The following is a 22017-nucleotide window of genomic DNA, read 5'->3' as shown; positions in this document are numbered from 1 at the left end:
CCTGCCCATGAAATAGCCTTTGAGCCAATTGTCCAAATACCTTTGGTCTCTTATAAAAAACATATGTTTCAGTAAACAGGTTAAAAAAAAACTAAACTAAACTTGTGTCAGTGTCCAAATATATATATGGGCCTAACTGTACTGTTAATTTTTTTTTCTTTTTGTCAGTGTTTGTCAGATGTTCTGTTTAAAGAAAACACTTTGGAACCCCTTGAATGCGAGTACATATATACACATTTACATAGCGACAAAGTGACTTCAAAGAAAATAAAAATGCTCAAATTTTTAAGATTGTGAGTTGAATCCTTCCAGGAAAGGTTGTTTGATGTGCACTGTCATAAACTATAACCAGCAAACTATTGCTTTGTGACTGCTGTGGGTGAAATCAGGGCAAGTTGCAATGCATTTTGGGAAATGATGTCTCCAGAAATGTTAAACAGCAGTCGATGGGCGAGCCATGAGACATGCGGAAGAGCTCCATCAAGTAAAAATAATCAAGAGACCAAAATCAGAGGGAAGGCAGTTTTTCTTTCAAAGTAAAATAACTGACTACAGTAAATTGAATCTCAAGACATTTGTTAATGGTGTTCCCATATATTACTTTTACTGCCACGGTAATTTATTACTTTTTTCGGAATTATTACTTTTCTTAACATTGTGAGGAAAATGCCAAGACCCTAAATTAATTTATTGAAATCTTACATAGCTAACACAATTTTATGCACAAAGGTTAGTGTGTGGTTAATGAGGAAGCTCTTATCATAATAATAATAATAATTGTTGTTGTTGTTGTTGTTGTTATTTGTTTAGGGACAGTTTTACAGCAGAATCTACGACTGAAAGTCTGCCCTCCTCCGCTTACAATTTTAGACTTTTACTTTGAAAGTCATAACCGGAAATATTGGTGGGTATTCCTTTCCTTTCTGTGTTGGGTGGCTTCCCTGGTGGAGCTTTTAGTATTTACATCAATATTATCTGAAGCCTGTCCTCCGCTGCCGTCCTCCACAGACAGCCAGACAAAGATTCCTCCTGTCGGTAGAACAGCTTCTCATTTCTGTTTCTTTCTTATTTTCTGTTGTTGGTTCCAGTCACGACTTCTTTTGTGCATTTTGGAGCTGTTTCCTGTGATGTTGGCGAGTGATATCCGTCTGCCGTGTGCACTGCAGTGGTGCGCAGCTTCGCCTGGAGAAACACCTGTGCGCCGGTCTCTTCGACATGCCCACAGTCATGAATGTTGAGTAGGTATGAATCTGAAACCCGCCTCAGACACTCAGGTAGAGGGGAGGAAACGTGACCTTAGTTCTGCTTGTTTACCGAGCCTTGTGGAACGTTACAGCTCATCAATATTTTGGGCATCAGTTTGTAGACAGCTCGATCCCGGTGGCAGCATCCGTGAGTGCTCGGATTACATTCAAACAGTGGAGTGTTTGGAAGAATGAGCGTTTTATATCGCTCTCCTCGGCAGGGTTTGGTGGTCAGTGTGTCCTAAAAGCAGCGAGTGTTTGTCTGTGTGCGTGTGTAGGGGGGTGTGGGGGCGTCTTGATGGTGTCAGACAGGATGTAGGGGAGGATCTGTTGGAGCAGGATTACCCGACCATTTTTGGTGAGAGCGCAGACTGGAGTTCTGATCACAGTTGACGCATTGCACTCCTCGCATTCTGGCTGCCGGTCCCATTATCATTATATAATCATACTCATGTAATCCAGCCTTTTTATTATTGTTATATACTCAGCATACGATTCCACAGACTAGAACCCGCTCCCCCTTCTCCTTCCTCCCCCCGAGGATCCATTTATGCAGCTCCTGCTGAGCAACCTATGAATGCCAAATTATAAATGTGGGTGGGTATCAGCAACTGTTTACGTTTATATAATTCACTCTTCCGAGCGCGTGCGTGTGTGTGCATGCGCAAAAAAATAGAAAAGGGGAGAAATTTGAATTAAATGCAGCGATGTACCCATGACTCATGATTTTATAGAGAGGAGAACAGGGGTGTGTGGGTGTGTGTGTAAGGCTGAATTCAAAATTGTGTTCACTGTGTGTGTGTGTGTGCATGGGGTGCAGTTGTTTTGAAGTCAACAGTGTGTGGGTGACTTCCAGCAGCTGTGTTTAACATGTGGTGGATCCAGGATGGTAAGTTTTTGTCAGAGAGGCAGGTGTGTCTCACACAGATACAAAGCAAAGTGTAACGAGTCACACCGTAAACAGAGTTTGGCGCACTGATGGCACCGTCCTCCTGCTGTGAATTCTATACCCTCCTGTCTTCTCATGGCCCCCCTTTTCTCTCCCTTCTGTCTTTGTTTTCCAGAGAACTGATAACCCTAAGGCGTGGTGTCTGTCTGCATTTGTCTGAAAGAGCAGGAGAGGCAGCAGCAGAAATACCACACGGCCAGACATCATGCAACGAGAAACCTTCACTCGCTGCAAAGTGCTGAAATGTTGGGCCTGAAGAGCGAGCGTGTCAGATTGAATCAGCAGACTGTTTCCATCATGGAGGGGCGATAAGAGCTGCTTGACACTAGACCCGTGGCCCCGCGTGTGAGTGTGTGTGTGGTTTACGGCCACCTTTCAATCACAATCAAGAAAAGACACATTCACTGATCCTTCCCCATCATCGTTTTGCGTTTCCTACCGATTCAGCAACCCAGAAACGAGCCAGAATGGAGTGGTCACTAGAGAGTGTGAGGGAGATGGTGGCTGGAGGGATGCAGTCTATAAGGGAGTGTGAGATCTGTGCTTTTGCCATAGCCATGTGTGTGCTGCTGCTGTTTATGTGGTACTGTTATCGGGTGGGCCGGGAGCATGGCTCTAGCCCTCTGCGTGGGAGGTATCTAGCTGGCACGGGACGGATTGGAGGTGTGGTGGGGGGCTTCATGAGTTCAGACTGTCGTAGCAGGGGAAAGGGAAAGCACGGATCCATGCTGGAGGAGCAGAACGGCTTTGCTTTCTGTCAGTCGTCAGAGTGCTTCCGCTGCACCAGCGCTGGAGAGAGCCTGAACCAGAGGCTCTATCACAGCCTGCAGGAATACGCCAAGCGCTACACCTGGTCAGGGATGGGCAGGGTGCACAAAGGAGTCCGTGATCAAGGCCGGTACCTTAACAGCCGACCGACCATCCAGCGGCCAGAGGTCTTCTTCCTGCCCGACCTGCCGTCAGCGCCTTTCTTCTCCAGGGAAGTGCAGAGACATGACGTGGAGCTGCTTGAGCAGAGCTTCCCTGCACTCCTGGCTGAGTTCGAGAGCATCTACCACCAGCCTCCGGGTCGCAGCGGCTCCTCCCTCCCGCCGGGGTGGAAGGCCAACAATACTCCTCGCGGGCAGTGGTGGACCTACTACCTGGTCAACCAAGGCACCCCTCTGGTTCTAAATGTCAGGAGATGTCCCCGAGCCTGGAGGGTGCTGGGCCAGCTGCGCACCTTCATCTCCAACAACGTGTTTGGGAACGCCTGCTTCTCAGTACTGACTCCCGGGGCGCTCATCACCGAGCATTACGGCCCGACAAATGTCAGGCTCCGATGCCACCTGGGTAAGAGAGTTCACTGAACTGGAACTAATGAGTCTCAGTGTGAATTTTAAGCCGATGCAACAGCAGATGATTTCAGTGTATTTATAAGGAACAACGCAGAGAATCAGCTGCTCTTGAAAACCTGAATTCTCTTGAGTCATGGAGGCAAAAGGCTAAAATGTTGTGTTATGCTAGAAAATGTTTTCATGCAGCTGAGCTTTGATTCCCTTTCCATCTGTACCCTGTGAGATGGCTCTAAACAGTCACGTTTATCGTTACGTATGCAGTCATTTTAGTGAGAGCGTTTAGAGCAGCGTGCTGTAATGACACAGGGCCCTTTATGACCTGTGCATTAGGCCACCTGCGCAGTAGAATCCAAACAAAACAAATGTTTTAAGTGCATTTATTTTTTAACTATTATAACGACACATTGGCTCGTTTATTACTTTGTTGTTTTTTTGTCTTTTTCCCGACAGGTCTCAGAGTGCCCCCTTCCTGTGAACTTGTGGTTGGTGGAGAGCCGCAGTGCTGGTCTGAGGGCAGCTGTTTGCTTTTCGACGACTCCTTCCTTCACAGGGCTTTCCACGAGGGTAAGAAGGCATTAAAATTCAATCTTGGCTTAGGCTGTGTCATTTTATTTATTCTAAAAGAGGATTGGCCTAATTCAATCCAGCAGCTAAGGTAGATGTAGAGCCTTTTAATGCGAGTCTGTTATAGATTTAAGTTCACAACATCGATTTTGTTTTTATGCACGCAGGGAGCCAGGAGGACGGCCCCAGGGTGGTTTTCATGGTGGACCTGTGGCACCCCAACGTGGCCGCCGCTGAGAGACAGGCTTTGGACTACATTTTTACACCGGGCCGTTTAGAGGACAGGGAGGGGAAATAGGTGTGAGTGAGAAGCCGTGTGTCCAAGTGAGACACAGATGGCATTTAGGGAGGTGTGTGTAGTATGAGAAGCAGCCCTTTTTTTTTCTTCTTTTTTTCCTGCCTCCAGACCAGCTCTCACATTCACTGTGTACATATTCTCCAGCTCATGCAGTCTTGCTCTTAATTCCTCTTAGCACATGACCAAACATTGGGCCTCTTTTATCAAACACCTTTTCTCTGTCTAATTGTATAAAATGCAGCCATATTTAAAAGTTTTTTTTAAATAGAGGTTAGTAGGTGCACGCAGCCATTTTTATTAATGTGTAATAACACCATAGCAGGGACCTTTTGGCTCATTTCTTGCTGTTGTGTTGCTTTATTTTGAATCACTGAATGTTTATTCGAGTACAGATGAATGACGTCACCGAACAGCAAAAAATTGGGGATTTTATCTTCTACTTGCGTCACATTTATTTCAGCAGCAGTATGCTAATGTGGGGCAAAGTCTCTTTGCGAGCCAGGTAATAGCGCGTCACTCTGTCGCGGAAGTCTTTCACAGCACACGTCGGTCCATAAGTCAGTCTGACCTGTTATGTCCCAAAGAAGTGAAGTCATTCTGCATGAATTAAAGACCCCTCGCTTCCTTCGAGGCCTTAAGAAAGGCAATTGGTGACAGCCAACATCTGTTAACTCATTTTTAACTTCATAATATTTTTCTGTAACACTGCTAGAGTGTCATTGTTGAACACATCCTTTATTTGTCTTTTACGAGTCACACTCCGTCTGTTTGAAGCAAGCCATTTTTAAGAGCCACAGTTCTATCTGTGCCTAAGGTGACCAAATAAGGAAAACCTTGTCGAGATGATGTCAGTCGAGCAAAATAGTACAAAAAACCTTTGGGAGCAAAGCATTTAGAGCTGTGTGAATGCTGAACCTCTGCCCTAAACTGATTACTTTTCCATAACTTTGCCTCATTATTTAAACCTTTGACTGTGTTTATTTTGGCAATACCAGTTTTTTATATATAGTGTAGTGTACACTCACTGTCCAGTTTATTAGGTACACTTATTCATTTGCTCATGAACCCAGATCATATTAGCCACTCGCATGGCATAATCGAGGCAGCCTCTGTGTGTTCAAACTGAGCTTCAGAATGGAAAGAAAGGTGATTTAATAAATTGAAAGTGTCATGTTTGTTGTGTGCCAGAAAGGCTAGTGTGAGGATTTTAGAAACTCTAGGTTCACTGTACTCAAATGACCTCCACATTCACCAGAGCTCAATCCAAAAGAACACCTCTGGGATGTAGAGAAACAAGAGAGTAGTCATGGACGTGCCAAATCTACAGCAACAGTGTGATGCTATCATGTCAATATGGACCAAATTCTCTGAGAGCACCTTGTTGAATCTGTGCTACGATGAAAGGCAAAAGGGGGATCCGACCTGATGAATCTAATAAAGGGGGTATGTTTCAGAAAAGCTTGAAGTTCTGCTGGGGGAGATTTGATAATTCAGCTTTTTATCATTCAGCCATATTCCCAGCTCAGCTGTCAGAGGGTTTCATTTATAGTAACATATAGGACACACTTTTTCCTTTTTATTGAATGTTAACATATTGTTATTGATTGTAATAATTTATATGAAACCACCACATGGTTAGTGATGGAGTAAAGGTGAAGAAAAGGCTCCGGTGTTTGTTGGCGTGCTGTGCCAACTGTTGTGATACGCACATCAAGACAGATTCAGCCATTTGTACAAAATGATTTAATAAGCAGTGCAGGATCCTTCTGGAAATCTAATTTGGAGCTGGGTGCTGTGTTGGATTTCTGTAGTATTCCGACCCAACTGGCAGCCGTTACGTAGATACGGAAATAGAAATGGATCGCAGATAGAGCTGTAACAGTGTTAGAGCAGCTACAGAGGAATGTTGTCTTTGCTTGTCAGCAGTAAGGCGAACCGATACATCCATGTGTGGTTTGCTAACTGAGGTCCAATGCCGATCATGACGTGATTGTTTACAGACGCAGCTAATGCCTCTGTCCCAGCTCCTGCCGGTGTGCTAGTCAGTCGTGCTCCCCTTTGGAAACATCCCCCCGCTTTCACAAGACATGGTTAGGCAAGCACATTTTTAGATCCGAGTGTGTGAGTCGACCTGTGCCGTACCACTGGAGATGAAGTGTTTTTGGTAAATTTACTAAACTCTTGTAATTTGGTTGCATTTGATATGAGGTTTGTATTTCTGTAAATAAGGTTGAGGTAAAAAACAAACAAAAAACACAAAAAGCAAAAAAAATTGAATGGTCTCAGATGTTTGTTCTTTTTTTAAACAATTGTCTTCGATGCTTCAGACTTTTGTGTTGTCCTGATTTCTAGCTAAAGTGATTGCATTTCATTGTCCACTTCAAAGAGCCATCCATGTCGTCATTTTGATAGATTAAATTAGCATATTCTGTAAAATGTTTATAAAGTAAAGCTCTGATGTTCTGTGATGGGTTTATATTTCCCTTTTCTTTCAATCACTGTAATTTTGCAGCACTGTATCTATTCTCAAGGCCACAGTCTTAACTCTTTAACAGCACTTGATGGATATATGTGCACAGTCTAAAAGCTAGTGAAAATGAGTCTTCAGCAGCTTTACTAGTCCACTGCAATTCAAGGTACCCATCAGTTCTAATGTTTACAAAGGCGTGATCATTTCCGAGCTGTCGACGGCATCGGATGACGCTGACGCTCAGCTGTCAGTGATTGGGTTCGAATCATGAGCGCTGTTAATCCATCTTAGAGAATGAAAACTGTCATTCCTAAAGCTTTCTACATGATGATGGGGCAACCGTTTTGTTTACATTTGGACTGAGGATTTGTTGTTTGACACCTTCTTGTGTGAATTTTGAACAGTATTTCTGTACATTTAATAAATGGTCGAGTATCTTATTTAACCAGCTGGTGTCTGAATTCTCACTTGCACGCAGGAGTTACAGATGTGAGTCGGAGGTAGGCTTCAATTTGCTAGAGAAAACTTGTGTGAAGGATAAAGTCTTATGGTTTTTTACTTGCACAACATAAAGCAAGAGTTTGTTCCCTGTTGTCATCTAGATGCAGTTTTATACTTTTGGCACAAGGAGGCATACCAGTGCAACAATGTTGTCACTGCTCCGGTTTCTGCTTGTGACAGTTATTTCCTTTCAAACTTGTTACTTGTATATGATGTCAAGTCAGAAACACTGTGCCACAATGCAAAAATTTCAAATGAAAAAAAATTGTGTGTCTCCTATACAGTGCTGTCCAAAAGTCTTGAGCCATCTCTCATGTCTATATTTTGTTTCTAAGCAGTCAAACTTTCGTGTAATTTTTAAAGTGGTCCAGGCTTTCTGAAGGTCATTCAAAGTTTTTCTTTGGACATTGGCTGCTTTTTCACTCATATTCAGTACAGTGCTTGTTTCTGACCAGAGAGGCACATAACTCAAGTATAACAGACAGCTTAGCAAACAGCCACTTTATTACTAGCAGTCTGTCACAAAAACACAATTTCTTCCGATTTCCCATGTATTTTCTTGAAGACCACCTAAAGACATGACAAGAAGAGAGTTCAGGCTGAGTTAACAAATAAAGGCGGTCATACCAAATACTGACTTTCAAGCTTGTTAGAATTGTACAAATCCTATTTTTGCCTTATATACTGTATTTATATGTATATTTGCACACGTTTCAATTAAATACTACATCTATTTCCCCTTCTCCTGGCAAAATATAAAGAAATGAGTGATAGCTCAAGACTTTTGCACAACACGGTAGATCAGTGTGGTTTGTATTTGTAGTACCTCTCTAAAGTTTCATTCGTGTTTCCATACGTGGGCTTTATAGCTCTGATTGTTCAAGGCCTGATGCCAATGCCACAGAACAGGAAACACAGTGGTTGTCTAAGCTGCACCCTTCATAGGCACAACATTGTCATAGTAGTCTGTGCAGTAATAGTTGATGTTGGTGGAAGGTTAGACCACCTTTAAGATTATATAGTTATTGAAATGTAAGCAACATATATACAAACAAGGATTATCAGTGGATAAAAGATATATGCACTGCACTGATGTCACTGAGTCAAAGAAAAATTCAATAATAAGCAGGTAAGTGCAAAAACATACAAAAAATCTTATAATTCAAACCAGGAACCTTCCCGTCTTGCTGTGAGTAAAGTGTGCTAACCCTTGCCAGCTACTGTCACTCACTGCACTGAAGTTCCTGGTTTGAGACCTGGCTGGGGCCTCTCTCTGTGAAGTTTGCATGTTCTTCCTCCATGAGTTTCCTGTGGGTAATCTGCTTCCTCCCACAGTCCATGCTTTTCCCATAATGAGATAAACAAAGTACCTAAAGTTTATATAGTATATAACATTGTATCAGTGAGGTTAAATCTGGCTTGCAGTCCAAACTCCTGTGATTGGTCAGTAACTCTAGAACAATGCTATAAAAATGCTACTTTATTGCAATGAGTTCCTTTTGGTGGTCACAATGACGCAACAGGAAGACAATCCAAATCCATATCGAAATGTGTAAATATGTTTATCTGCCTATGTGGCAGAAAGTGTAGGGTCTCACACTTCCTTTGTCTAACACTCAACTTTTCAGAGTAAAACAGTTAGACAACGGCGCAAACCACTGTGAGACATGTGCGGGGGAGTTCAATTTTCAAAACTTGAATAGTCTTTTGTTTTACATAAGAGCTTACGGTGCATAATAATGCTTTCTTTTTATTCCTTCTTCCTCTGTTGATTGTTTGTTTGGGCAGTTTACATTAATAAAACATTAGCAACATAACTTTTTATAGGGTTTAAAGTTTTATATTTAGGACGAGGTGGATCCAGATCCCGACACCCCCTCCCACCACCTTGACCATTACATAATTTTCGAGGATGCTGGCCAAAAACAAATTTGAACCACACCCGCTCTAGCCACGCCCCTGATGGTGCAGAATAGCCACTTTCTCAGTTTTAGGTAAATATTATCCAAATGCGTAGTTCTGTCATTAATTAAAGCTCCTGTGATATTTATTCTCCACCTGTTTCAGTTCACGTTATTATTTTTAGAGTCTTTGAATTCAAATTTAAGGAGCAGATTAGTATCTGTTATTTTCTCACTGAAAACTAGAGCACCGTGTTGTCTTGGGATACTACCATCCTCACCTACATCACAGCCGATGTCACACAAACAGACATTCACATCAATGAGAAGGTGACGCGCTCTGCAGCCTCTATTCCACTGTCTGTGCGCGCTCCGGCACCGCTGCCGCACAGCAATCAGGTGGTAGCTCAACTTGAAGCGAGCGGGCTCTGCGGGAGAATATGTGTCGACAATGGAGAGAAAACGGCAAATGGTGTCGATGAGCAGCCCGCACACAGAGACCGGACCAGATTCGCCGCGATGAGCACCCCCTTTCCAAAATCTGATTCCACGACCTCCTTACTGAAATCGTCTTCGGCCGCGAGGAGACCGACACACCTCCCAGAGCACACGGCAGAAAGCCAGAGAAGTCAGCACCACCATCAGCACCACCATCAGCATCACAACCAGCGTCCCGCCGCGCTTCTGAGCAGCAGCAGCAAAGCCGAGGAATCCTTCTGGTCGGCCGAGTGCGACGTCAGTGCCCGGAGACCCCTGTGCCATCCCTCCCTCGTCGGCAGCCAGGACAGTAGTAATAATGCAGCCACTCGGGGCAAGTGCAAGTCACATGCTCCTCACAGCCAAGTTTCCGCTCCGCCGGAGCCGAACGGAGATGCAGGCCGAAGTGTGAGGGAGCGCTCCAGGACATCAAAACACCGTCACCACCACCGCAGGAAGCACAACCGAGACGAGCGTCCGGCAGCAGCGGGACCGGACGAACCGGAGCATCCCCGTCGCTGTCACACGCACTCCCGCGCGGTCCCCAGGGTGCCCTCTCTGTCGGACAGCAATGACGACAGGGTTCCCCTCTGCGAGCCGAGGGACCGCAACGGGGCCAGTGCGGCCAACAGCGGCGGTCAGGTCAGCAGTCCATCCCCGTCCTCTTACTCCCTGGTCCCGCTGTCCAGCAGGTCTTCTCGTCGCTCTCGGAGGTCCAGCGCTGCTTCTTCTGCATCAGATATTAATTTACGCACCATCCTCAATTCACTCTTTGGGCAGGTAAGGCCCTGAAATATACGGGAGAATTAAAGCAGTAGTGTGGTCTCAGTTAGAACACAACAGCTGGGTAAATGTCATTTTACACGCTGTGACAGTGACACCCCATTTCCATAACCTGTATGAAAATGATTATTCTTTTTTTTAACCCTACTAGAAACCTTTTTTTAAAAAAAGACTATATCTGCATTGATTTCTGAGGCTTCTCTGCTGAAGGCCGCCTTGTTGTTAGTATATTTTTATGCATGAGGTGCACACAGATATGAAGCAGTGAAGTGTACATGTGGCTTCCCTTGAGTCCTGTGTGTGTCCTGTGATGCTGTCAGCAAACACTGACACTGCTGGACGTACAAGAAAAAGCTTCATCTAAACATCTCATTTCTTATATAATTTTACAGTTCTTCCTCCTACAGGTTTGCTCAGTCCTGTATGGTCCAACATCAGAGAGGTGAAAATCTCACATGTGTTAATGTGTATTTGTTCAAAGGAAAAAATAGGGGGGAGGGAACTCATTCATGTTCCAGCATCAGTCTGTCAGGCACACTGCTGCGTTTTCTGTTTTGTGACTGAAGGAAATAAAATTGATGTTCCTGCTGATGATGAGGGGGCTTCTATTTTGGGCGACAAATCTATTTATACAGAAGAAAGGAGTTCAGCCTAATGTGCTTGGATTTTTATCAGTGCTCATTTTGGTGTGTGTGTGTGTGTGTGTGTGTGTGTGTGTGTGTGTGTTGGGGGGGGGGGGGGGGGGGGGGGTATGTATAAAAGCAGCCAGGTTTCATTTTACACTGAAAAATCCGAACTAAGCTCCAGCTTGCTGCTTAAACTGCTGGTAATGATGTTTACTGAGGACATTTTCCTCTTCTTTCTCTTCCACAAAGGCCAAGAGTTTATTTGCTGCTTTTATAGTGTTTGGGTTTTAGTCAGATTATGAATCAGGGAGTGATTTACATACGTTGCCAAAATAGGCCGATCTCAGTCGTAAAATAAGCTCAGCACCGGAACATGGAGATCAACCTTTGTGGCTTCCAGAGAAACATTTTCTATTGCTTTGTAGTACAAAAGCCATTTCTACAAATAACCCGTGAGTCAGTCTGTGAGCAGTTCTATGAAAACATTAGCATGACCTGAAAGGGGGCTTTGATGAGACAGCTACAGAAGCAACGATGCTGTAACGCATGGTTTGAGCAATACCAACGCATGGTGCCTCTGGTAGTACATACAAAGTAAGCAGGATTTACATTGCACTGATTGCAGCACAGAAGAGAAACACACATGAAAATGAGCACTTACACATGTAGATATACATTTAACTGCAATGGCTGGACTACATGTTGACAGTATTCCTGCCACTCACAGTCTTTCTATATGTGTCTCTTCCATGTGGCTGCTGTAGGTCAGCATGACCTTCCTCTAGCCTGCAGAGGGCAAAGGATGATGTGTGGGTGTGTGTGTGGGTGGGTGAGTGGGTGGAAGGCAGAGAAAGAAAAAAAAAAAATCAAAATTCATAAAATATAAAAAGGCCATAAATGAATTCAAATGTAATCTGAAGGCTGGACATTGACAAACTGTTCTGGAGTGAGAGTTCATCCAAGGAGGAAAACAAAGCTGTAAATAGGTCATCACAGAATGTTCCTCCAAACTTGCCTGCTACAGATTTTCCAAAACCCTCCCAGAGTGCATGCAACCCATGACGTAAAGGTTTACTTTACATTTGTTAATGCTTTGTTGTGTTTTGCTGTAGGAAAGTTTACGCCATTTCTCTCATTTATTCTCGTGTTTGGAGGTCTGTTAATCTGTTTGGAGCTGTCCGTGCTGTTTATAGTAGTCTGGTTAGTGTGACAGTCAGGTGAAATATTGCTCACATGTCTTCTTTTCCTTGCATAATTCTGTTTCCTTCTTTGGTCCATCCACTTCCCGCCCTCGTTTATGTTCTACCCCTACCCCCACAACTCTCTCTCACTCTTTCCATATCATTGCTGGTCTTGCTTTTGCTACACTCCACAGTCCAGAACAGCATCCTTCACAGTTTCTCATTCGGCTGTAGGAACAGGTTAGAAGCCCAGGCTTCATGGGTCTTGTTGAAACCAGAGTTTACACTCCTCTCAGAACCCAGAGTGCAAGCTTAACGGAGAGAAGGCCCACATGGTCCTTTTCGGTGCCTCTTCTTTCCTTTGGTATGGGAAACTGCTTAGACTGGCCTCTGAGAACGGTAAGCCCGTGCTGCTGCACTCTGCCTTTCTCAGCTTCCTTCATAGCTCTTGTACTAGCTACAGTAGCACTTGCAACTTGGAAGCAGACTGTACTGCTGCATAGGTGGTGCATAGTTTTCTGCAGTTGTTTCTGTTTATTTTATTGCAAATGCTCATGGTAATGCAAGAAGCATGCACCTAATTATTAATTAGATGAATACTCATTTTTAGCCCCCCTCCTCCACACACACACACACACACACACACAGAAAAAACAAAAGAAAGAAAAAAGAACAGAGTTTGATGTTTAATTCTGCAGATGTGCGTGCACTGCACTGCTTTGTAACCTTGCTCTGGAGTATAGTTTGTTAAACTCAAGTCAGGTTGATGGTTTCAGAAACTTGCAGATCTTTGTTACCATCCAGAACTGCTTTCCTGTAGAAGACATGATGTTGTGATGTCTGTCTGTGATCAGTATATGTGTAACCTCTTCCCCGGTGCTTTCACTTGCCTTTTCTCTGCTTCTGTGTGTGTGTTTACTGTTCCAGTGACACTGTATAGGTGTGAGGTGCCAGTCCGTAAAATGTGGCGAGTAAACTGTTATGAACGATGAGTGGAAAGTTGGCAGCATGCTGGTTTATTGATGTATTTACCTTTCAGTCGTGTCTTCATATTTTCCACATTGTTTCTATTGTATACACACTTGCACCCCACCACCACCACCACACACACACACACACACACAGGCACTGATATATAATTCTTAGATAGTATTATTCTACTCTGCAAAGCTCAGCTGTGTCATCCCTCAAAGTATACAGGAGGTCTATAGTGACTTTCTCATAAGAGCTCACGATTCCCCTCTCAACTTGTATCTTTGTTCCATTCTGCTGTGTCTCTGCACCCCTCTGGAAAGATGCTCCAGGATGCTGAGCGGAGAGTCAGAGTGGTGCTGTCCTGTGAGGAGATGGGCCAGTCTGGGTATCTTGGGTCTTATCAGGACTCCATTGTTTCGGTGACACAAAACTGCGTTCTCGTGAGCAACATACTGGGACAATCCTGTGTCTTCCTGAGTAAAGGCATGGCAAAGTGCAGGCAGGCTGTACGTAAGTCTGGACAAAAATTCTCTTTAATGACTCCTTCCTGTCAGAGAAGCTGTCATTTCTGCAATTATTAAAGAAGCTGCAACTTAATTGTACATCATTTTCAGCTATAAGCTTGGAATTCACTGGTGAAGAAGAAGGTCAGAAAGATTAAATGCAATGCATGTAACCCAACAACAGTCCAAACATGTGTCACACGTGGACAACCAGCTGTAGCAATGCAGACACACCTTTTCTCTGTCTCTCTTGTTCTCGCTTTAACATCAAAAATCTGCATGTTTGTGCAGTGAGTGCACAAAATATTACAGCAGCATTCTGACATACTGCTCCGCTTGTCAGGTTAATGTGTAGCTGGAGCTGGATTAGTTAGCTTAGTGCCAAGATTTAAAAAGAAGGGCAAACATCAAGCCTGTTCCTGTCCAAAGATAACAGCATACGCCTCCCAGCACTGCTTAAGCTTCCATTAATTAACGTGCTGCAGCTTGTTTACTCGATCCATATAAAAAAGTATTAAAAGGGGGGCATGTTGTGGTTTTAAGGGGGGCCTATTATGCTTTTCCATTTTTGCAGTATAGTGTATAGAGGTGGCATGGTGGCTGGCGCTGTTACCTCATAAAAAGAGGGTTGTGGGTTTGAATCCAGCTTGGGGTCTTTCTGTGTGGAGTTTGTATGTTTTCTCTAGGTACTCTAGCTTTCTCCCACAGTCCAAAAGCATGAATGAGGTTCAGTTAATTGTTGATTCTAAAGTGACTGTAGATGTAATTGGTTGTTTATCTCTATGTGTTATTCTTGCAGCAGTCTGCCAATCCGTCCAGGGTTAGGGTGTATCCTGCCTCTTGCCCTGTGACAGCTGGGATGAGCCTCAGCCCCTACAACTCTGAATTTGATGAGCAGAAGAAAATAGATGGATAATGTGTATATGTAGTGTAGACATTGCTAGTTCAAGTTGGACTCACTTTTGAGTCAGAACTGATTTAATTCTTTATGGCACAGATTCATCAAGGTGTGGGGAAGTCAGAGATTTTGATCCATATTAAGATGAGAACATCACACAGTTGCTGAAGATTTGTCCGTCGCACATCCGTGATGAGAGTCTCCTGTTTCTCCACATCCTAATAGTGCTCTTATGGATTGCTATCTGGTGTCTGAGGAGGCTATCTGACTACAGTAAACTCATGTTCATGTTCAATAAACCAGTTTGACATGATTTGAGCTTTTTGGTATGGTGTGTTACCTGCTGGAAGCAGCCATCAGAAAATGGGCACAATGTGCAATACTCAGGTAGGCTGTGGTGATTATATGCTCATTTGGTCCCAAAGGACCCAAAAGTGAGCCAAGAAAATACATTAATATATTCAAATTCCTTCCACCATTACACCACCAGCCTGAACCTTTAATACAACATAGGATGGATCCATGCTTTCATCCATGTTGTTTAGGCCAAATTCTGATCTTACTATCTAAATTTCACAGCAGAAATCATGGCCCGTCATGTCAGGCACGGTTTTTCCAGTCTTCTGTTGCACAATTTTGGTGAGTCTGTGTAAACTGTACCCTCAGTTTCCTGTTCTAAGCTGACCTGAGTGGCCCCCAGTGTGGTCTTCTACATGTGCATTCAGAGATGCTCTTCTGCATAGCTTGGTTATAACAAGTTTTTATTTGAGTTTTTGTCGCCTTCCTATCAGCTTGAAGCAGTCTGGGGATTCTCCTCTGGCCTGTGTAATCAATAAGGTGTTTTCATCCAGAGAACTACGGCTTACTGCATATTTTCTCTTTTTCAGACCAGTATCTATAAAGCGAACCACATAAAACACAGTTGTGTGGGGAAAATCCCAGCAGATCAGCTGTTTCTAAAATACCCAGATCAACCTCTGGTACAAACAACCTTGTGGTTGGCTGATTAGATGTCTGTGTTAACAAGGTGTTGAACGGTGTGTGTAGAAGTAATCCTTGTGGCTAAAACCTCAGGCTTCAGACTGCTGTAAAAACTCTTTTTCTGAGATAAACAAGGTTTTTTTTTTAACTGAATTATTCACAACCACTCCAGCTGAGTCCAACAAACATATAGAGCTGGAATAAACATAATAGGTCCCCTTTTAGAGAGGTTATTTGCTATACTATTGCTAGAGCAGCAAGTGCACTTCAACACACTGTAAAGAAAAGGGTGTGATATGTTAGTTTGTGAGTTTTAGAGGGTGATAGGTGGATTTTGCTACTTTCAGACAGATTGAGGCTAGCTGTTTCCCCCCTGAGTCAACATATTTATCACACAGACATGAGAATGATGTCATTGTAATTTATCTCTTGGCAAGAAAGGCAAAAAGTTTTTATTGCCTTAAATGTCAACCTATTCCTGTAAGAACACACAAAATCCACAGCTCATGTATTTTCCTGTCTGCACTGTGGTGACTGATCGCGATGGTGATTTGCATAAAACAAACAAGCGTCTTTGAAACGTTTTGCTCTGATGTGTTGCGCTGCAAAGACGTTCAGCTTTTTCTGTAGCATAAGTATATTGGATAACCGATAATGGTTGATGTATTAGCAGTGACTGATTGACACAGGCTTTGCTCGTGGACTGCACGTGCATTCATGTTGGGTTGGCTGGTCCTCTGGGCTCATATTTCTTCTTTGTTTTCTATGTCAGTTTTTTCCCATCTGAGAGCTCTTCGGGCCCAATGTCAGCCCTCAGTGTTGTGTTTAGACTTCACACGACTCCTGCTGTTAACCCCTGAGGACTCTGGGACATGTCTGCCTCTTTCTCTGTCCTTTAAAGGTTGCACTTATTGTAAGCCATTGTAAGCCGTTGTAAGCAAGCAGGAAAAAAATAGAAACAGTCACATTCTTCTATGATCTCCAGAGTCTTTATTCCCAGCTATGCTTTATAGGAATTGGCCTATTTATGCCAGAAGTTTGGTCATCACGACATGAGATCGTTTCCAATCTGCTCTTACATCTTTACTTTAGCTGAAGTTTACTTGGCGTCTGCGGACTGTTATGGAAAATACTGCTGATTTAGAGTCAGGCGTCACTCAAGTCACAGCATTGTCATCAGTATGTCTACATAGAGCACATATGCAGAAGAATATTTGATATGATGATGATGATGATGAATGTTTTCTTCGCGGATTGTAATTTTGATTTTGTGCTGTTTTTTCTCAACAGGACAGAGAGCTGAGGCCAGAAGAGATGGATGGTAAGTTTCCCTTTGCTTAATGCTGTCACTTTCTTTCTTTGCTGAGGCCATTAAGATAAACAAAACAGAGAGTGAAAAGATGAAACAAATTATTCAAATCCTTCATAACATAAGTCTAAAATTACCAGGATTTGTAAATGGAAACAACGTGCAAATGAAAGGGCTAGAGTACAGATCAATGCACAGACGCTACAACCCCAGTCCGCTGTGCAAAAATGTAAATAAAAACAAAATGCACATCTAATAAACAAATATTATATTCACAACAGAACATGGAAAACATGTCAAATGTTTAAACTGAGGAAATGGATAATTTTAAGAAAAAATATGAACTCATTTTAAATTTAATAGCAGCAACACATCTCAAAAAAGTTGGGACAATGCCATGTTTACCACTATGTCGCATCCCCTCTACTTTTAACAACACTGTAAATGTCTGCGAAGTGAGGAGACCAGCTGCTGGACCTTTGGGAAAGGAATGTTGTCCCATTCTTGTCTGATATGTGATTCTAGCTGCTAAACAGTCCTGGCTCTTCTTCGTCATATTTTCCCTTTTGCAATGTTTCCAATATTTTTTAAATATGTGAGGTCATCCCATTCAGACGATGCCTGGACCATTTGCTGATCTAAAACTCATATATACCTTTCAGCATTGACAGTGCGCTTCCAGGTGTGCAAGTTGCAAATTCTATAGGCTCCTGCATACCGTCAGAGATGCAGGCTTTTAAACTGGGTGCTGATAACAAGCTGGATGTTCCCCGACTTCTTCAGTCCAGAGGATGCAGCATCCATGTTTTCCAAAAAGGATTATAAATTTTGATTTGTCTCATACTTTGCCTCAGTCAGTGAAAATGAGTTGTAGCTAAAAGTAGAGAGACGTGTTCTGGATCATGTTCGCTTCTTCTTCGTTTTGGCAGAACTTTAACCTGATTCTGAGGATGGCAGGGGGAACTGTATTCATGCTCTGAGTTCAATATTTTGACTATTATTATTATTTGCTTTTTTGAACCATATGTGAGGAGCGACTGGTGTTTTTGAGCAAAAACAAGAACACGCCACATCGTACTTTGATTTATTAGCAATGTAATTTCTAATGAGACAACAATTTACTAAATGAACATCCTAGTGTAATAAATGAGACCCAAAACTAGGATTTTTGAAAAAAGGAACATGTTTACTGGGGTCATAAATCAAGTGCAATCAAATTAGTCACCCCGTTCTGGTCATTTGTAAGAATGGATAATTAAGGCAATTTTGCCCTTCCACTTGCTCTATACTTGTACATTTACAGCCATCTTTTATATATACCATCTAGGGATCAATATAATTCAATTACTAATACGATTTCTGTTACTATTTTTATAACAGAGCTCCGAGATGCTTTCAAAGAGTTTGACAAAGACAAGGACGGTTTCATCAGCTGCAAAGATCTCGGAAACTGCATGAGGACCATGGGATACATGCCAACTGAAATGGAGCTGATAGAACTAAGCCAACAGATCAACATGAACTGTAAGGACAAGCAGTCATCTATACACATCACACATATAACTATATCCTCTGTGTCTTTTGAGGTTTGAAATTTGTACTAAATCCTCTCTTTTTTTTAAGTGGGAGGTCATGTTGATTTTGAGGATTTCGTAGAGCTGATGGGCCCAAAACTCCTCGCCGAAACTGCGGACATGATTGGAATAAAGGAGCTAAAAGACGCATTTAGGGAGGTGAGACTGTCTGGATTCAAGTGGTTTTATTAGCTACTTTTCTGTTTTCAATACTGAACCTCGGCTTGTTGTTTTCAGTTCGACACTAATGGAGATGGTGCCATAAGCACGTCGGAGCTCAGAGACGCAATGAGAAAACTGTTGGGACAACAAGTAAGGTTCAGCTCAGAGCGAGAGAGTTATCGTTAATGAAATAGACGTTTTTTGTTGTGCTTTACTCACTGCTACCATCCTGTTTGGTTTTGGTTTTTCAGGTTGGTCTGAAGGAAGTAGAAGACATCCTAAGGGATGTGGACTTGAATGGGGACGGACTTGTCGACTTTGAAGGTAAAACGTCCTTTTCAGACAACCTGTTTAAGGTGTAGCGTAGAGTGTGGCTGAGCTGCAGTTGCAGTTTCGTGCTCTTTCTTCTCTCCTTTCAGAGTTTGTACGGATGATGTCTCGCTGAGATCATTAAAATGATCGGTCCTGAATGTGAAGCTACGTCCTTCTCTACACTAGACTAACTACAACAAGACGACATACTGAGAACTTCTGAGCCATCCAACTCTGAATGACACTGGAAAATAAAACTACTTTGAATGTTACAGAGTGAAGGCGTCACCTCACGCTTTCAGTCAATAAGTGTTCTTCCTGAAAAGTCTCCAGTTCAACTGAGGCAGAATTCGCTGTAGCCTAGCTGATGATTACCTAATTTATGTTTGGGTTGTTTTTTTTTTGCACTTTAATTAACACTAATAACTTCCTCTGTGGATAAATCGCTGGTGTCTTAGTCTTTACGTGGTCTAATTACGCGTCTCACAAAATGTCACCTTTGATGTACAACGGCGTCAGAATGAGAGGCCGAATGTTTGTAGAAAAGATGTTAAAGGTCACTGTACTGTTGAAAATTCCACTATATATTCACCCAGTATGTGTTATATTAGAAACTGTAACCAGAACGACCTTTGTGTGACATTGGTGCTCCACCGAGGAAACCATGTGGTGGCAATGTCCTAACTGTGTATCCTAACTGTGTGACCATCTGTGGTTTTTCACTGTGCCAGTTAAAGTCTGATAAAATGCACCACTGTGTGACATGCAGTTCAGTAGACTGATGATAATGAGCTGCTGAATATAAATACTTTTCATGTATGTTATTCACTTGTCTGGGATGAAGGGCAGATGAAATATTTATAGAAGAACAAGATGCACAGCTTTTAAATCCGTGGAGCCAAACTGACACTATCCTGCCAATGTCAAGATTGTTTTTCTCTTTTAAGAAACACCTTGCCCTGTCTGGGATTACACAGTAGAAATAACGTATATGAAGCGTATTTACAGTGGATGTGATAACGTTGTAAATGTACTGTCTGTCGGTGTCTCAATGATTGTATTTGTGGTAATGCTCCACATGTCAGTGCTGTCAAAAGAAAATTCTATGCATGCCAAAGACATTTATTACATTCAGTATGCACATTTGCATTCCTGTCTAACAAAGTAAACAAAATAGCCGCCAAGTTAACTGTAGAAGAATAAAAGGTGTTTACATTTGAGCCCCTTTTATTGTGGTGATGTTGCCAAGGAAAATGTGTTGCTGTCTTTAGTTTGATATTTCGATCAAAATGAAAACATGACAACAGATTATTTCAGTGTGGACCTTTTGTTTGTTTTTCTATAATGCATTCATTTTAAGAATGATTGTGAGACTGCTGTTACTGCATGTCCTGAGGACAAATCTCCGCCCTCCTTATAATATTTGTCATTCATATAGCAGTATTCAAAAATCACAAGCCAACCCTGATTTCTTTATATTTTGCTAGGAACGCGGCAAACAGATGCAGCGGTTTATTTAAATATGTGCAAACATGCGTGGGAATGCAGTCGGTATAAAAGACAAAAACAGAGCTTGTGCAGTTCTGAAGAGCTTGAAAGTCAACATTTGGTGAGACCAAATGTTGTTCTTTAACACAGCCTGAACTCCCTCTGCCAAGTTTTCTTGTAATTTCTTAAAGTTGTCTTCAGGAATAGTTCTCCAAGCTTTTTGGAGGACATTCAATGCTCTTCTTTGGATGTTTCTGCCTTTTGTTCCATTCAAGATGTTTCTGTAACGTTGAGGTCCAGGCTCTGGGGAGGCCTAATCCATGACTGATAATGTAACATTGTGTGTTTTTCTATCTAGACATGCTTTTAGTGCATTGACAGTGTTTTGGGGATCATTTTCATGCTAAAAACGGAAGGTGTTTCCAATAAGGCTTGCTTAAAACCAAAGAGGTAGCTCAAGACTGTTATACTGTACTGGGCATGTCTGTGAGTCTGCTAGCTGGGTATGTTTTGATATTATTGTACAATCATCAAATGTCATCTACGGTTCTAGAAAAAGCATATGACAGGGTACTAAGAGAGGAACTGTGGTACTGCATGAGGAAGTGAGGAGTAGCAGAGTGAGGCAATGGTGAGGTGTGCGGTAGGTGTGACAGAAAGGTTCAAGAAGGGGGTGGGATTACATCAGGGATCAATCAGGGAGCCCCTTCTTGTTTGCAGTGGTGATGGACAGGCTGATAGATGAGGTCAGGCAGCAGTCTTTATGACTATGATGTTTGCAGACGACATTGTGATCTGTAGTGAGAGGAGGGGACAGGTGCAACAGAGCCTGGAGAACTGGAGGTATGCTCTGGTGTAACAGTGAGGATGCAAGGAGTGGTGGGTGAAGGTGGGTGAGGTTAACTGTGCCTTCTTCCTGTGTGAACTTTTATCAGTTTCGTTATTGAGAATATGTTTGACAATTACATGCAAATTAATAATTTTCCATAAAACAAACATACATACATTTGCTTTTATAATCTCTTTATTAAAATTCCCAGGTAAGACTATTCAGAAACTGACCATATTCAGAGTACTCTGATATGTGCAGCAACCAACAAAGTTAAAGAACACGTCTGTTTTAATGCTTTGCCTACATTTTCAGTGCAAGATGAAGTTTTCATGCACAAACAACCAAACACTGAGGCGGGCACTGCAACACCCACGACATAGCTGCACTATCACGTGCTGCCTCTGGGTTATTTGTCTTCTGGAGAAAAAGATGTAGCCGAGCCCTAAATGTCTGTAAAGCAGCAACAAGCCAATGTGCTTCGTGGAAACACTAGGTCTCTGTAGGCGTGTGCCGCCGTAACACTACAGTCAGTACTGGTTCAAACAGAGAAACAGCTGCACTAAACTATTTCTTTTTATTAGGCTTTACTTTAAGAAGAAAGGATATTTAGCAAGTTAAAAAGGGAAAAGGGCAGTCGTAAAACACCTGTCAT

The 22017-nt window shown here is 42.6% G+C and overlaps 2 protein-coding genes across 4 annotated transcripts; both read left to right on the top strand.

Annotated features, from left to right (window-relative positions):
* The first annotated feature begins 918 nt into the window (after nt 1–918).
* Nucleotides 919–7302, top strand: asphd2 (aspartate beta-hydroxylase domain containing 2). Of its 2 annotated transcripts, none has more exons than XM_086313306.1 (4): nt 919–1238; nt 2309–3525; nt 3981–4094; nt 4262–7302. In XM_086313306.1, the coding sequence occupies exons 2-4, from the start codon at nt 2661–2663 to the stop codon at nt 4390–4392; spliced, it is 1110 nt and encodes a 369-aa protein (XP_086169432.1). In that variant the 5' UTR covers nt 919–1238; nt 2309–2660; the 3' UTR covers nt 4393–7302. The 2 variants fall into 2 exon arrangements, with proteins under 2 accessions (XP_086169432.1, XP_086169431.1); XM_086313305.1 differs by having other exon boundaries at nt 919–1242.
* Nucleotides 7303–9520: 2218 nt separating this feature from the next.
* cabp1a (calcium binding protein 1a) lies at nt 9521–20341 on the top strand. Of its 2 annotated transcripts, none has more exons than XM_086313302.1 (7): nt 9521–10521; nt 16979–17009; nt 18378–18521; nt 18621–18730; nt 18809–18883; nt 18985–19057; nt 19153–20341. In XM_086313302.1, the coding sequence occupies exons 1-7, from the start codon at nt 9784–9786 to the stop codon at nt 19176–19178; spliced, it is 1197 nt and encodes a 398-aa protein (XP_086169428.1). In that variant the 5' UTR covers nt 9521–9783; the 3' UTR covers nt 19179–20341. The 2 variants fall into 2 exon arrangements, with proteins under 2 accessions (XP_086169428.1, XP_086169429.1); XM_086313303.1 differs by lacking the exon at nt 9521–10521 and adding an exon at nt 11989–12730.
* The last annotated feature ends 1676 nt before the right edge of the window (nt 20342–22017 follow it).

This window comes from Aulonocara sp. 'chitande type north' Nkhata Bay, linkage group LG12 (genome assembly GCF_057382095.1).
Source record: "Aulonocara sp. 'chitande type north' Nkhata Bay isolate Kocher_YH1m ecotype deep benthic linkage group LG12, A_spYH_male_GT1.1, whole genome shotgun sequence".
Taxonomy (NCBI): Eukaryota; Metazoa; Chordata; class Actinopteri; order Cichliformes; family Cichlidae; genus Aulonocara; species Aulonocara sp. 'chitande type north' Nkhata Bay.
This window is presented reverse-complemented; position numbering and strand designations above follow the sequence as displayed.